Genomic DNA, 16,827 nt, shown 5'->3' with positions numbered 1-16,827 from the left:
TGGACTTGCTAGGGTACCCTAAGCCAAGCACAAGAAGCAGCTAGCTGCAGGTCACTTTATAGCTTATGCCTAGTGGCTCCACACAGAACACAAGTGGGCACCAAAGTCCTGCTGAAATAAGCCCTGTTCTGTGGAGTGGGCCCCTGCACAGCTGATCCTCCATGGAAGGTGGAGGATGGTCAGTGATCACAGCCAGTCCTTGCCTCAGACTGGCCTGGGTAAATCCCTCCCATTGACCTGCCAATGGCAATCAAGGTTCAACTACAAGAGGACAGTGTACTCAGCCCACATGAAGGGTGCAACTCAAGTACCCTGCTCAGGTGATAGGGGAGGCTGTGCCCCTGGACCCTACAGGACACCTACTACATTAGGCCATGCTGCCAAAACAGGGAGTCATAGCAGCTCTAATACATAGAAACAAACACAGGGAGGCTGCCAAATTGAGGAGACAAAGAAACATGGTCCAAATGAAAGAACAGAACAAAACTCCAGAAAAAGAACTAAACAAGTTGGAGACAAGCAATCTATCAGATGCAGGGTTCAAAACACTGGTTATAAGGATGCTCAAGGAACTTAGCAAGTACCTCAACAGCATAAAAAAGATCCATTTGGAAATGAAGGATACACTAATTGAAATAAGGAATAATTTACAGAGATTCAACAGTTGAGTGGATGAAACTGAGAATAAAATCAATGATTTGGAGCATGAGGCAGCAAAAAACAACAAACCAGATTAACAAGAAGAAAAAAGAATCCAAAAAAATGAGGATAGTGTAAGGAGCCTCTGGGACAACTTCAATTGTACAAACATGATAGGGGTGCCAGAAGGAGAAGAGAAAGAGTGAGAAACTGAAAATCTACTTGAAAGAATAGTGAAAGAAAACTTTCCTACTTTAGTGAAGAAAATAGACAAACAAGCCCAGGAAGCAAAAGAGAGTACCAAATAATATGGATGCAAAAAGACCCACACCAGGACACCTCATAATCAAAATGTCAAAGGTTAAAGATAAAGAGAGAATCTTAAAGGCAGCAAGAGAAAAGCAGGTAGTTACATACAGGGGGTTCCCATAAGATGCTCAGCTGATTTCTCAAAAGAAACTCTGTAGGCTAGAAGGGATTGGCAAGAAGTATTCAAAGTCCTGAAAAGAGAGAATCAAATATACATATAACCAAGATTACTCTATCCAGCAAAGCTATCATTTAGAATAGAAGGGCAGATAAAGACCTTCCCAGACAAGAAAAAACTAAAGGAGGTCTTCATCACCAAACCAGTATTATATGAAATCTTAAAGGGACTTATTTAAGAAAAAAAGATCAAAACTATGAACTATAAAAAAGGCAATTAGTACATATCTATTAACAATTGAATCTTAAAAACAAACTAAGCAAATGAGCTGTATAGAAACAGAACCATAGTTAACAGAACAGTTTGATGGTGCCAGATAGGAGGGAGTGAGTGGGGGAATAGGTGAACAGGTAAAGTGATTAAAAAATACAAATAGGTAGTTACAAAATAGTCATGGGGATGTAAAGTACAGTATAGGAAATGGAGAAGCCAAAGAACTTATAGGCATGACCCATGGACATGAACGATGGTGTAGGGATTGCCTTGAGGGAGTGGGAGGTGCTGGGTGAAGGTACAACTGTAATAGCATAATAAATAAAATAGAATTTTTAAAATATTGTGTTTAGAGTTTGTAGATGTAATTAATGGAGAAGTGTTGTCTATTGGAGGGCTTATACTGCCATTTTAAAGGGGAGTCTCCCAAGGGCACTGTATTTTAAATCTCATTGTACTTATTACTCTTTTATTTAACATTACATCGATAACTCTCCATGTTGTTATATGTATATTTGATTCTCTCTTTCCATTGCATAGGATTCTCTTAAATGCTCATACAACATTTTACATATATATTTCATGATTATACAGTCCTAGGTTGTCCTAACTTTTTGCCACCACAAATAATACTGTAATAAACATGCAATACATGTGACTTGATAGGCTTAAGAGAGCTTCTCTGCAGTAGCACTGCTCAATTACAGTGCAAATGGATTCTATATTGCATTTAATACTGTCAGAGTGCTCTTTAAGATGACTTTACTGGTATATATTCTCAACTGAGGTAACTGAAGTTTCCCATTCCTTCATATACTCTCCATTAGCTTACATTATCTGATTTTCTAATTTCCCCATTTCATAGATATTGACCAAAGTCTTATTTTTAAAATTTGCATTTACCTGATTGCCAGTGATAATGGGTGTTTCTCCATATATTTATTAATTATTAAGTTATATACTTTTTGAAATGTCTATTGATAGTTCTGACTTATTCTGTACTCAATTTTTCTAGCAGAAAAAAATATTTTGTGCATCATTTTTTGCTGGTCTTCAGGAATTCTTTATGTATTCTAGGTATCAGTCATTTTTTAGAGACATTGCAATTTTCTGCCTCTCTTGTACCCATCAGTTTTCTTTATCTATTTCCACTGAAAATACTTACATTTGATGCGTTTTCATACATTTTATCATCATAGATTGTGCTGTTTGAATATTGTTTAACAAATTCTTTCCCACCTCAAAAATTATAATATATTTTCTATAATAAAGATATCCTCAAAGACTCTATAGTTGTATGTTCTCACATAAGTGTTTAAAACTTAAAATTTTTGTATATAGTGAGACATAGAAATAAAAACTTATTTTTTACATGTGTAGAGATAAATTTTTCCAGCACCATTTCTTACATAATCTATCAAACCCTCAGTGATTTATCTCTACAAGTCAAGTATCCCTGTAACATGAATCTGCTTCTGGATTATCTAGTCTGTTCCAATAATAAGTTATTGATCTGTTATTGTGTTAGTGCCACACTTTTAGGGAGGGGGTGGGGGGCACTAGAAGAATTTAGCCAAAGAATGGATAGGCATACGTACATAGCCCATGGATACAGACAACAATGTGGTGAAGGCCATGGGCAGGGCAGGGGCTGGGTGGAGGGGAGGTAAGAGGGAGGAAAATGAGAGACATCTGTAATAGTGTCAACAATAATAAAAACTATGTATTTTCAGTATTCTTTGTATCTGGTAAGGAGATTCCATCATTTTTGCTTTCTTTTCCAAATTTGTTTTAACTATATGTATCATTATCCTTCTAGATATATATATTAGAATTAGTTTGTCTAGTTGCCCCTTTAAAAAATTCTTGCTAGGATTTTAGCTGAGATGGCACTCAATTTATAGATAAATTTGGGAGATATTGAAATGTTTATAGTGTTAAATCATTTTATTCATAAATGTGATATACATTTTCATGTATTCAGGTCACCTTTTATGCCTTTTAATAGAATTTTAGGTTTCACTGTGAAATATTTAAGATGCATTAATGTACAGATTATAACAGAACAAAGACTTTTTAACACACTCTCCATACTTAACAAATCGTAATATTTTATAAGGTTTCTAGAGGCAATATTCAAAATAGTTAAAGAGCAGTATGGCATAGACATCAACTAATGAGAACAATCTCTTGCTTCCATTCTATACCAGCACAATGCCTACTAGGCCCTACTTGATTTATATGCTATTGAATATATAGAATGTTTTAGAGATAAAGATACTTGTGTACCTCTTTCCAAATTCCATTTACCCATACCTTCTTGTGCATCTTTTCATACTATTACTATATATGTCTGTATCTATAACTATATATGTCATTTTGCATGTTTTCAACCTTCATATAAATCATTTCATACTGAACATATCAGTATATAAATATCCATCTTGATATTTTACCTGTTGTAGTATCCCATTGAATAAATATGCCACAATTGACTAATTGAATAGTCTGTTTCTTTGTTTTTAAATTTTAGGAAGCCTTCTAATTCTGTTTGAGTACAAGTAGTTCTTCAATAAACATTCATCTTCATGGATCCTTAGGAATAAGTTTACTTGTACACTACCTAGTAGTGGGATTTTAGGTTCTAGATTATATTCATCTTTAATTTTAGTAGATAACATAGTTGGACAAATGTGTATCAGCACATATACTCAATGAGATATTCATACTCTCCCCAACACTATATATTATCAATCATTCCTTTTTTTGGATTTAAAGGGTTTTTTTTTTTAAGTTTTTACTAATTAGATAAAAGTATTATTTTATGGTAATTTTCATTTCCATAATTACATGCGAATTAGTTTTCACTCTAGCCAGTCTCAAATACAGCTTATTATTTTTGTAGAAACTTTCTTGAGGAAGTGTAGATCTAGCCAACATGCTCTCATACTCTACATTTTATTTAATCCTCACTTGAGGATATGTTTTCATTGCTTTTAGAGAGACAGGAAGGGAGAGAGAGAAACATCAATGTGAGAGAGAAAAACCAATTGGTTGCTTCCCATACATGCCCAGATCAGGGATTTTTATGAGCCGGGACTGGGGATCAAACCGGCAACCTTGATAGGTGCCCCAACCAGGAATTGAGCTACAGGATTACACTCCAACCAACAGAGCCACACCAGCCAGGGCTCTAGTTTTTTTAACTTGTATCTTCTGCTGCAGTCCCTACCAGTAACAACTTGGTACAAATTATTGTGTAAGTACACTTTTGGCTGCACATAAGATAAAATCCAACCTCAAATTGACTTCGAAGGAGTGGTGATTGTATTATGTATTAGGAAAGTTCAGGAATAGAATTGGATTTTGGCATAGCTTAATGAAAAAAATGAAAAAATACAACAGAAGAAAGGAAGACATAATGGGAAGACAGAGGGGATAAATAGCAAAGGAGGAAGCAAAGATGAAAAGGTAATATATTTCATTCCAATGTATACTCTGTGAAGCAGGCTGTGAGTTTTGAGGTCTCAAAGCTGAACCATAGCTGTGTGATGAGGCTCTCAAAATGCTCAGAATCCAGCAGATAGGACAGAGAATAAACCAGTAAACAGAGAGCTCTCGCCCAGTTTGTTAAGTACTCTGACAGAACCACGCAACAAAGTAAGGGGCAAGAAAAGACTAATTAACTTGGGGTGACCTGAGAAGGTTTCTTGGAGAACGCAGCACTTGAACTGCCTTCTTTTAGGAGGGCAGGCCTTTTACAGGAAGGCATGGGGGGCTGGAGTGGGGAACAAAGACACTGCAGGCAGAGGAACAGCTTGAGCAAAGGTGTGGCATTGGCAGAAGGCAGAACACGTTTGGGGAATGGTAAGTCATCGACTGTGACTGAGGCCTCTGAGAGACTGGCAAGGGCCGACTGTGGAAGGCCTTGAACAACAGGCTAAGGAGCTTGCATTTAAGTCTGCAGGCCAAGAGATCCCTTGGAGACTGTAGGTATGGTCAGCTTTGTGCTTTGAAATATGACTTTGCGAGCCTCTGCGAGAATGGAGTGGGCTGGAGCAGACAGGAAGCAGGCACATTAGAGTTGGGTTTGTGTGGGAGCCCAGAGGAATCAAATAGGAACGGGGATGCACGGTGGGGGATAGACAAATCAACTGGAAAATCAGAGAGATTGATTGCTGAATGAGAGGTAGTAAGCAGAAAAGAGACCACATCGAGGAGAACGGAAAGGTGGGAGCAGGGAGCAGGAAGGAGGTTGACAGGCAGGGAAGAAGACCCCTCTGGAGGCGGAATGAGGCAGGACCACTTCCGGCTGGGGAGGGGGAGTGGACAGGCTTAGACCTAAGGAGAGGCTTGGAGAGAGCAGACGCCTTCTGGACTCAAGAGGACGAGGTGAGCTAAGGTGCCCAGCTTTAGTGAAAACTGTGGCGCCCTCCGGTCGTCAGCTTTGACCTGCTTGATTCCTCACGCCCCTAAGTTTTGAAGAAAACCCGCTAGGCGTTTAGGAGCTAACAGCATCTAAATGGTTGGGTTTAGAGGTGTCGGGATCCGGTTCGCAAGGGAGAAATGAGGAGGCAGAATTTCCTTTGGGCCACTATATGGGAAAATGTGGGCCATAGAAAGGATGGATACAGACTCATTTCGTATTGCAGAAAGGAGAGAACAAGAAATAATTCTGGCGGTAGAAGGGACAGAGCAGAACCCCATTATGGAGGGAGATAAGCGATGGCAGGAATCCTTAAGCCTGGAGAAAAAAATGTCAGGATAATTTGGGCCAGAAAGTAAGGTTGAGAACTTGGAGAAAGGATGAGGCAGAATGCCTTTTGAACAGCTGCAAGGAGCCGGGTCAGACGGGCGAAAAGAGGGGCTGATACGCAGTAGATTCTGGTTTGAAAAGGCAAGGGACAGAACCTGGTAGATTTTGGGAACAAGGAACACACAAACGCGTAATACCTTTGGCTTTCTGGGTGAGGTTTCCGTGTTGCAGAAAGGTTGGGACTGGTCCCTGGGCGATTGCTTTTGGGGAAGGGGCGGTGCAGGGATTTACTGCAGAGCAGAGGGAGGGGGCATATTAAAATGAAGGGGAAGTGCGGAGAGGTACTGCAGAGCGGTGGGAGGGGGCCGGTGTTGGAGTGAGCTGAGATGTTGAAGGGGGTGGAGCGTGTGGGACTGAGGTGGTAGAACTGTGTAGTTCACCAAAGCCGCTTGCGCGTTGAGGTCCGGACCCGGGTGAGGCTCTGAATGTTGCGCATGCGCAGTATCGAGCTGCGGTAGATTTGTGTAGGGTAAAGGGGCGGGGTGGTAGAACTGCCTTGTGGTTTCTTGGAAGCAGAAGGAGGTAGAGTTTAGAAACTAGATAGTCTGGGTTTCTAGGTATGAGAACCCAGTAATTGAAGGGTTTGGGCCCAAGGTTAGATGAAGTTTCTCCCTAATTCAGAAAGTCTGATGAATCTTCCCTTCCCTCATTCTCCCCTAACTCAGACCTCTTCCCCTCAGGTTCAGCAGTTGCTTGGCCTCCCAGAAAAATGGATAGGAGAAATAACTACGGTTATAGGATTCCCCTGTTCCAGGTGAGGCTTCTCTGCATTCTTGCCAGGCCAGCTGCCCCACCTTGAGTTCACTTCTTGCTTTGAGCCCCCTACCACTCTGCGGTTGCATAATTTCCTGCCTCCTTGTACAGTCCTCCCTTGCATGGTGGAGGAAGAGCAGAATAAAATACATTCTGAGTCTTTTTTTGCTCTCTCCCTTTCCCCTCACCCTTCAATCACTGCTGAGACAGAGGGGAGAACTTCATGGAAAGGGGTGGGCTGTAGGGAGGTCAGATGGATCAGCAGATCGTAATCATAAGTTTATAGGGCCCTCTGCCTCCCCCTGGGAGCTTGGGGCTTCACTTCCCTCCAGATGTACAGGCTGAGACCACTGAAGAGGACAGTGTCTTGCTGATGCATACCCTCTTGGCAGCAACAAAGGACCCCCTGGCTATGGACCCACCAGTTGCCAACTGGCCTAAGAAAATCAAGGCCAAGAAGGCCCCTATTAAGGCTATTTCTAAGACAATACCTGCTGCCCCTCCATTCCCATCTGCCAATGTGATTACCATCAACAAGCCTAAAATACCTTTGCAGGCTTTAAAACTGCCAATCAACCCCCAGATCAAGCAGGTTTCAGCTACCATAGAGGTAGCCAATATTTGGGCTTCTTCAGTCACCACTCAGCCTAAGAAAGCCAACAAGACAAAGAGAGTTACTCCTAAAGCAGCCCAAAGACCCCAATCTCCAACTGGCAGTGAGAGTGTCGCTACACAGATCAAGTCACCCTTGCAGGCCCTAAACCTACCAGTCATCCAACAGACTGTCCAGGCTACATTTGCTAGTGAGTCAGCAAATTCCCAGGCCTTTGCCAAGTCTAAGAAAGCTTCAAAGGCTAAGAAGGCTGCCAATAAGGCCATATATAGTGCCACTGAGATCTCATTGGCTTTAAACAGCACCCATGGAACTACCACCCAAGGTCAAATTATCAATGTACCCAGGCCACAGCAGCCTCCACTTGAACTAAGAAAGCCTCCAAAGCCACGAAGGCAACTGTTAAAGGCACAAATACTGACACTGAGCTCCTAGGGGCCCCAAAGACCACTGAGAGAGATATCAAGCAGATTGAGACCTCAGTAGCAGCTATCCGGCCCCAAAAATCCAAAGGCAAGAAGGCTGCCAATAATGGCGTAAATAGCCAATGAGATTCCTGAGGGCCCACCTGTCATTCAAATGGTCACAAACCAAGCCCTAGCAGCCACCCTCTCAGTCCAGAGAGAGCCTAGGGCTGAGAAGGCTGCCACCAAGGCAGCTGAAATCCAGATTCAACTTGTTGGCCAAGGAGCCTAGGCCAAGATGGCCAGCTCTCAGACCAACATAAGTACCCTTGAGACTCAGGTTGCTGCTGCTGTCCAGGCCCTGGCAGATGACTACCTGGCTCAGCTGAGTCTGGAGCCCACAACCAGGACCCGGGGCAAGAGGAACCAAAAGGTGAGATGTCTGATATCACCATCCTTAAATTTGCATTTGGTTTTTATTCCTATCCTCCTAGTTTGTTCATTTATTCTATAAAATTTTACTGAGCATTTTTACTCTGAGACAGTCCTTGTCTTCAGACAGGCTGCGAGAGATGCTGAGAAGAATGTGATGTATTGTAGTTCCTGCTCCCTGGCATTTCACAGATTAATGGGGAAATAAGACATCCATACACTTAGCTACAACCTGGGTATAATGCAGTGTGTATTTAATTTACATAGTAGTTACCATGTGCCAGGCTTTGTGTTGGGTACAGTCACATAGGCTATGTTTTTATGTTTTGAAAGTAACACACACCAGCTAGGGATCACAGATCCCAGTTTTACAGCTAAGAAAATTGAGTCACAGAGAGAAGAAGAGACTTGTCCAAGGGGTACAGCTGGCAGAGTTAGTGGTGGCCAAAATAAGAAGAGGAACTCCAGGCCCTGCCTTTGGGTTGCTTCTTTCCTAGCAGGGGAATGAAATTCCTGCCTAGAAGACAGTGAAATACACCTCAAAGACTCAGGGTGGCCAAAAGTAAGGTCAGGACCCACTAAAGGGAGGGTTTAGAGGACTTTCAGGAGGAGGCAGGGTAAGGAGACAGAGGCATCTCTCACCTGGTGACTCTGGACCTTCCTTCTTTCTGATGATGCAGTTCAAGCATCTGAATGGGAATGAGAGAGGTGGCCATAATTACAGGTGGATCCCATGGGGCCAGAGACCTCTGCCCACCCGAGATGTGGCCATTTTGCAAGAAAGGGTAAGAATCCTATGCTGCTCAGTCTTTCCTTACCTGCTGTCTTCTCTGTCATTCTTCCAAGATTTCTGAAACCATATTGAGATTTCCGCATGTATTCCTTTTCTCCCAGGCAAATAAGTTGGTGAAATATCTGTTGGTTAAGGACCAGACAAAGATCCCCATCAAGCACTCAGGTAGAATAATACCAACCCTCTCCCCTGAGCTCTCCATTTCCCTCTCTGCCATGGCTTGGGGGTAATAATTTACCTTTGTGGCCTACTTTTTTTCTCATATGTCTTCCCCTACTCTCCTCACACTGTATTAATGGCATCTCCCACTGAACACAGTTTAAGACTCAGACTACACTGACCCCACAGGGCTAGCATAGGACTGCTGCTCTGTTGTCCCATCTAAACCCAGTTGCTCCCATCTCTCCCCTCCTGCAGAAATGCTGAAGGATGTCATCCAAGAATATGATGAATATTTCCCAGAGATCACTGAACGAGCAAGCTACGCTCTGGAAAAGGTGAAGGGGCAGCCCTGGGGGATGGGCACAATGGCGAAGCCTTGAACCGAACAAAGGTGTAAAATGTCCCTTCTGTGGGGACCACAGAGACTCACACCGTCTGCCCTTTCACTGTGCAGATGGGCAGACGGTGGCTAGGGAAGGTGCACAGACTTTCCAAGAATCACACAACAAGTCAGTGGTAAGGGCACAGCTAGGACTTAAGCCACCCAACTTAGTCCTGGCTTCTGTCTGCTTCTGGACATGTCCTAGAATGTATTTCAGATGCTCACCTCTCCCTTCCATTCCCCATTCTCTGCCTGCCTACATTCCCACTAATAACAAGGTTGGCGTTGATTATAATAGCACATTTTTTGCCTGTTTGCTGTGTGCTGGCCTCATAGATAAGTACTTTATGTGCATTATTTCACCGATGTCATACACACACACACACACACACACACACACCTAGGTCCTTAGGGAGCTGTTGGATGCTCAGGAAGCTCAATGCATAGGCTGACTTTTGTAATCTCACAGGTTATTCTTTTACTCAGCAGATGTTTCCAGTCAATCTGAAGGAAATTGATAAGCAGAGTAGTGTGTATATTCTCATCAGCATTCAGGAATCCTCTGCAGGCATACTGGGAATGTAAGCTGGGGAAGGGCTGGGGTGGGAGGGAGGCTTCTGCTTTTGTCCCTGGTACTACCCCATCCCTGTCCTCTCTCCCCACACCCTCTTGGAGGGTCAGGAAAGACAGGGCCTGAAAAGCCCTTGTTCTAGCTCCCGCGTGTAGTTGGAACCCTGCACACAAACGTAGTGCCTGATTGTGATTGACCGAAGGGTGTAGAAGCCTGGGGTGGGGCATTCCCTCTGTCAGGTTGTCTGTCCGAAAGCTTCCCAGGAAAGCAGACCTGTCATTGCTGGTCTCTTCCTGCTGGCCTTGGGAGAGTGGTTCTCAAGGGAGGGCTTTCTGGTGTGGGTGGCTCATGAGGCCCGAAGGGCAGGATCACCAGTGGGCTGTGCCTAGAATTCTCTGGTGGCCGAGGGTTCTGGGAAAGAAAGAAGGGACTCATATTGACTGAGTGCCTGAGTCATGCCATGTTGCTAGGATTTCTTCCATCCTCTTTGGCAACCTGGGGAGGGTGTGTGTGTGATTTTTCCCACTTTGCTGAGTAGGAGACTGACTCTAAGTGTCTTGCCCAGGTTCACATAGAGCTTGAAACACAGACTGGGCAGAACTCTCCTATACCTGAGGAACCTGGGAGAGGCTAGCCTAGCGAGCTGGCTGGTGTGTTTTTTGCAGATGGCCATGGGGCATAAACCTCTTTGTTCTATTGTTCCCCTAGTACCAAGGACTCCCCAAAGCTGGGTCTCCTCATGGTGCTTCTTAGCATCATCTTCATGAATGGAAATCGGTCCAGTGAGGGTGAGTGGCTGGGCATGCAGCTGAATGGGTGGCCACTGTTGGAACTCCTCGTGTTCACTCTCTGTCCCTGTCTCCTCTGCCCCCCTTGCAGCTGTCATCTGGGAGGTGCTGCGCAAGTTGGGGCTGCGCCCTGGGTATGATTGGGCTCTCTCAGCGCTTGCTGTCCGTGTTGTCCTTTGGCAAGAGAGGATGGTCCCAGGATTGCATCAGCCTGGTGGTCTGGTGGAGCGGGCTGGGGTGCTGGACTGGGTAGAGGGCCCATGGCTCTGACCTGGGTGGATGGGGAAATGGTCTTGACCTCCCAGCTCCTCTCTCCTTGATGTTTCCTTTGTATTCTAAGATGGGATATAAGATATACATTCAGGGCATCCCTGACAAAGAGCCATTTGGCTTCAGCTGCCTGCTTCTAGTGACTGTGTATGTGTTTACTACTTTTCTGGTTTCATTATGATAACTACACATGCTAGAAAGTTCTTTTCCATGTTAAGAAATGCTCCTGCAACCTCATCTGGGAAGTTCTGATCTCTGTTCATGGGTTATTTCCCCCATTGTCAGGGTGAGGCACTTGCTCTTTGGGGAAGTGAGGAAACTCATCACAGACGAGTTTGTGAAGCAGAAGTAAGTGGTGTTTGGGGGCATTTTCAGTCCCTGAAGTGTTGTGGGTGTGTTGGCCTTGTTCAAAAAGTGCTTGATAAGCCCTTTCCTTACACTAGCTTTACAGGTATCGGCATTCTATGCTCTAAAACTGAGCCCTGTCTACAATTCCCATAGGCGACCATTCCAGGGCTGAGCCAGATCAAACACAAGGGCTTTATTTCAGGGTGTGCTCAGAGCAGAGTGCCTGAAGAATGGCTCCTCTGTTTACAACACACCCAACAGGAACTTGGGTTTACTCCTCACAGGTGGCAGGATACTTTGGCCTTCCTGTGACATCATGCCCTATACATGCCTCCTTTGCAGTACCAAGTGACTACCTTGCACATAGCCAATGGGAAATGGATTCATATAGGAGGCCAAGACCATGAACTGTGTTTGGGAGTGAATCTGAGGAAGGAGGGTGTTGGAAATCTTTTTCCAGGAGCTGAGTTTAGTATTGGTTTGAAGGAAGTTGCCACTGGTATCCAGTGGTTAGACAACAGATTTGTTTGTTTAGAAGGAAGTTTCATTTCCCTTCCAAGGTACCTGGAGTACAAGAGGGTCCCCAACAGCAGCCCAGCTGAATATGAGTTCTTCTGGGGTTTGTGCTTCTACCATGAGACTAGCAAGATGAAAGTCCTGAAGTTCGCCTGCAAGGTAATAGGAAACCTGCCCTGACTTGGTATATTAAGGGTAGGGGTTACCCCTTATCAGGGCAAGTTATGTACAGGGCAGCCTGCAGATCATATATAAACATGTGGGAGTTCATTTTGTCCCATGATGCTGCTCAACATAAAGTTTACTTTATTTCATTCATTCTTCATATTTTGTTTTTGTATGTTTAGAATGTTATAACACAATAGACTGGGTGGCTTAAACAACAGAAATTTATTTTTTCATAGTCTTGGAGGCTGGAAGTCCCAGATCTGGCTCTAGCAGTGTTAGTTTCTGGTGAAGTCTCTTGCCTGGCTGGCAGGTGGATGCCTTCTTGCTATGTCCTCACATGGTGGGAAGAGAACCTCTTCTTTAGGGGACACTAATCCTATTGGATCAGAGTCCCACCATTATGACTTCCTTTCACTTCACCTCCATAAAGGCCATATCTCTAAATACAGTCATATTGAGGGGTGGTGTTTCCACATATGAATTTGGGGGGGGGACAACATTTAATGCATGGTATATATTTACTCTCTTATCATTTCCCATATTACAGATGAAGACGGGCTCAGTGAGGTTAAGTAACTTATCCAAGGTCACCCAGCACCTAATTTACTAGAGCTGAAATTCGATCTCAAGACTGATCCATAATAGAGCCCCAGAGACTAAGAATTTTAAAATATACTGCTATTGGTTTTATACAAAGCCCATAATATGTACTTACTACATCATTATCATGTTATTTTCCTTATAATAATTATCATTCCCATTTCAGGTGCAGAAGAAAGGCCCCAAGGACTGGGCTGCTCAGTACCGGGAGGCAGTGGAGATGGAGGTCCAGGCTGCAGCTGTGGCTGTGGCCAAGGCCAAGGGCAGGGCTGAGGCAAGAGCTCAAATGGGAATTGGAGAGGAAGCTGTGGCTGGGCCCAGGAATTGGGATGACATGGATATTGACTGCCTAACAAGGGAAGAGTTAGGCAATGATGCTCAGGCCTGGAGCACATTTTCATTTGAAACTGAGGCCAGAGCCCAAGAAAATGCAGATGCCAGCACCAACATCAACTTCAGCAGAGGAGCTAGCACTAGAGCTAGCTTACACAATGGTGCTAGTATTAGCTTCAGTGGTGCACCCAGTCCCAGTGGTGGTTTTGATGACAGAACTGGCATTAGCTTTAGTGGCACCCCCAGCACCAGTACCAGGTTCATCAGTGCAGCCAGCATTAGTTTTGGTGGCACACCCAGCACCTGCTCCAATTTCAGTGGTAGAGCCAGTATTAGCTTTGGTGGCACACCTTGTACTAGTACCAGTTTCAGTGGTGGAATCAGCTCTGGGTTTGGAGGCACACTCAGCCCCACTGCTGGCTTCAGTAGTGCACTCACTACCAGTGCCAGCTTTGGCAGTGCACCCAGCACCAGTGCAGTCTTTAGTGGCACACTCAGTACTAGCACTGGTTTTGGTGGCACACTCAGTACTAGTGTCTCTGGTGGCCCTCCCAGCTCTGGTGCCAGCTTTGGTGGCACCAAAGCACTCACTGCTAGTGTCTGCTTTGGTGGTTCTTCTAGAACTAGCGCTGGTTTTGATAGCATACTCAGCACCAGTGTCTCCTTCAGTGGCTCTTCCAGTACCATTGCTGACTTTGGTGGTACACTAAGCACCGGTACCTGCTTCAGTGGCTCTCCCAGTACTTGTGGCAGCTTTGGTGGTGCAGTCAGTACCCGTGTTGACTTTGGTGGTGCACTCAACACCAGTGCTGGTTTTGGCAGTGCTTTCAGCACTAGCGCCAGCCTCAGTGGTGCACCCACCACCAACTCTGGCTTTGGCAGTGTGTTCAGCACTAGTGCTGACTTCAGTGGAGCACTTAGCTCCACTACTGACTTTGCTCCTAGCACCAGCATTGGCTTTGGTGGAGGTCCCAGCATAAGCCTCTGCTTTGGCAATGTGTCTAACACCAATCTGCGCTTTGGTGCCCTTCCTGGCATCAGCACCTGCTTTAGTGGAGCTACCAGTGCCAATTTTGCTAATGGATTTAGCACCAGTGTGGATTTTAACTTGGCAATAGGTTAAGTACTGACACTGGATTTGGTGGTGGACTAAGCACCAGTGCTGGCTTCAGTGGTGGACTGGTTTCCAGCGATGGCTTTGGTGGTGGACTGGGCACCAATGCTGGTTTTAGCAGCACATTTGGCACCAGGGCTGGCTTTAGAGGTAGCCTCAACATCAGTGATGGCTATGGTGGTGGGCCTAATTCCAGCTTTAATGGAGGACTGAGTACCATCATTGGCTTTGGCAGTGGTTCCAACACCAGCATTGGCTTTGCTGGCGAACCCAGCACCAGCATTGGCTTCAACGGTGGACCCAGTTCTATCGTTGGCTTCAGTGGTGCACTGAACAGCAGTGCTGGCTTCAGCGGTGGACTGAGCAACGGTGCTGCCTTTGGTGTTGGAGTCATCAGCCTTGGTGCCTGTAGTTTCTCCTATGGCTAGAGAGGTTTCAGGTAATTACAGCATTTCCACAGCTAAGGCCCAGGGGTATTAATGTAAGTGCTGGGAGATGTTATAAGAAACCCCAAGGTGGGAGGGCAGGGTGGGGAGATGCGGACAATGGAAGAAGTATGAGAAAACAGTATATGTGATACTAAAATATGTTCCTTTATGGTGTTTTGTTTTCAGGTTTATTTCCCATGTTTACAGATACCATTAATGAGTTGCAGCAGTCCTTCCTTCTTGTGGAGCCAAGGTACATCCTTGAAATCTTTGTTCACCCAGCAGTCTAAGCAAATACTACCGATCGCTGAAGTTGGCATGTTATAAAAAATTTGGTTGCCAATCCTGCTTTATTGTTTGCTTTTTGTGTGCTGTCATATTTGGTATCAGTTACATTAAATTTGCAAAATGAATTGGAGTTTTTTTTAATTGTGCTTAGGTTGTTGTGAGTGATATTGTGGGTTCACACAAGAGCTAAAGATCAGCATAGCTCTTGAGAGAAGGTGGGCTAAAAGTCCAGGTTAGGCTAAAAGGCAAATATGACTTCAGTGGGACAGAGACCTGGACAAAGCATGGCAGGAAAGGGATAATAGCTTGACCAAAGATGTGGAGGTGGAAGGCCTGGAACAGAATGCAGAGGGAGAAGGTTCTGGATAGTAATTATAGATTCATTTTGAGATGTTTGTGTAAGAATGGAGGGAGGAAGAGGGAGGTAATTAGACGTGGACACAGAAACAAGGGAGGGTTTTATTGGGATAGGAGAGAGATCCTACCATGTTTCATAGACCATGGGGGCAAAAGCCAATAGGGAAGGACAGTAGATAGAAAAGGAACAGTCAGGAGTTGACTGAAGTAGTATATCCTTGAGAAAGTGGGATGCAATAGAATGCCAGAAAATAGAGTGCGGATTTTCAAAGTCAAATTCTTTGGCTTTAAGACCCTGACTTTGAACAGGATTTAAGGGTGGCTTTGGAAGCAGATCAATGAAGATTTTCTTCAAGAAGTGATCAGCAACCAAAAACAGCAATGTAGGTTATACAAGGTTTGGGTTGCTGCTAGTTGTGATGGAAGGACAAAGGAACAAACGCAGTGAGTGTATGAGTGTTTTTTCTCAGCACTGGGCTGCTGGTACCTGCCCAGAAATACTACGTGCATGCCTACTGTGTAGGGGGCATGCTGCTAGGGATCCTGTGGATGACACAGAAAGTTGTAAAGACTAGGGGTCAGTGGTCAGACAGTAGTATGCTTATATTTAAGAAGTCAAACTGGGGAGAAGTCTACATGATGTCAATGTCCATCATTGTAATGGGTGATCAGTGGAGTTGAGGGGGGCTGGGAGGCCAGGGTATTTGTTTGGATTATTTATATGGACATTGATAACGCTCAGAATGGCAGTAAGAATTGGAGAAGAGAGGAGCACAGTGGTCCAAGTACAGCTTCTCTGAGTATAGGGATGATGGTGTCATGTCCCCAGCCATACTGCCCACCAAAGAACAAAGCCAATAAGCACTTACAGAGATCTATCTCCTACCTCACTTTTGGAGATGCTACCCCAGAACTCTTTCTGCCAGGAAGCTCTCTCCCATTCCACATCTCCATAGTACCAGAGCCACTTCACAGGGTCAGGATCTTAAGAAGATCCTGTGACAGAAGCCTCACAATGGCCATCTCTCCCTTCTAAAAGGCAGCAAGAGAAGTTTTCATTGATCAGAGAATACAAATTAAGAAAAAAGTTTCATCCAGAGCTAGACAGCTCCTTGGTTGTACCTAGAAATCAAGATCTGTTCTAGAACTGCTGAGGGAGTCTTCACTGAAAGCAGGTCTCTCTCAGTGAGGCCAAATCCAAAGTCTTCTCAGTGTAGAAGAAGAATAAGGATAGGAGCTTCTAAAGGTGGGAGACAGTGAGGAAAGAGGTAGTTTGGACTCCTGGGAAGGACTCAGTAGTGGGCAGGAACAGTGTCCAGGGCTTCCTCACGTTCTCGGGTGATGTCCACATT

General features: G+C 44.5%; 3 protein-coding genes, 1 non-coding gene and 1 pseudogene across 7 annotated transcripts in view; 3 read left to right on the top strand and 2 right to left on the bottom strand.

The window, feature by feature from the left end:
* Nucleotides 1-6,591, bottom strand: part of LOC112308185 (latexin pseudogene) — a 22,816-nt pseudogene extending 16,225 nt beyond the window's left edge.
* TRO (trophinin) lies at nt 5,654-15,148 on the top strand. The gene is given in 15 exon segments (XM_045198645.3): nt 5,654-5,731; nt 6,836-6,909; nt 8,260-8,358; nt 9,038-9,142; nt 9,252-9,315; nt 9,568-9,647; nt 10,184-10,275; nt 10,974-11,053; nt 11,145-11,187; nt 11,609-11,671; nt 12,232-12,346; nt 13,122-13,986; nt 14,056-14,394; nt 14,397-14,841; nt 15,017-15,148. Coding segments are annotated over 13 exon segments (2,424 nt in total). The 5' UTR covers nt 5,654-5,731; nt 6,836-6,864; the 3' UTR covers nt 14,831-14,841; nt 15,017-15,148.
* Nucleotides 7,031-7,956, top strand: LOC139440549 (trophinin-like). The gene is made up of 2 exons (XM_071220323.1): nt 7,031-7,141; nt 7,195-7,956. The coding sequence occupies exons 1-2, from the start codon at nt 7,031-7,033 to the stop codon at nt 7,954-7,956; spliced, it is 873 nt and encodes a 290-aa protein (XP_071076424.1).
* On the top strand, nt 11,872-12,000 carry LOC112308231 (small nucleolar RNA SNORA11). Its single transcript, XR_002975150.1, has one exon. It is a non-coding gene; the product is annotated as a small nucleolar RNA SNORA11 (small nucleolar RNA).
* Nucleotides 14,905-16,827, bottom strand: part of PFKFB1 (6-phosphofructo-2-kinase/fructose-2,6-biphosphatase 1) — a 48,511-nt gene continuing 46,588 nt past the window's right edge. For all 4 annotated transcript variants that reach the window (XM_045198642.2, XM_045198644.2, XM_024564363.3 and 1 more), the window contains one exon: nt 14,905-16,827. In XM_045198642.2, coding sequence (XP_045054577.2) covers nt 16,768-16,827 — 60 coding nt within the window. In that variant the 3' untranslated portion in view covers nt 14,905-16,767.

This window comes from Desmodus rotundus, chromosome X (genome assembly GCF_022682495.2).
Source record: "Desmodus rotundus isolate HL8 chromosome X, HLdesRot8A.1, whole genome shotgun sequence".
NCBI lineage: Eukaryota > Metazoa > Chordata > Mammalia > Chiroptera > Phyllostomidae > Desmodus > Desmodus rotundus.
Note: the sequence above shows the minus strand (reverse complement) of the source record. Positions and strands in the feature narration are given on the sequence as shown.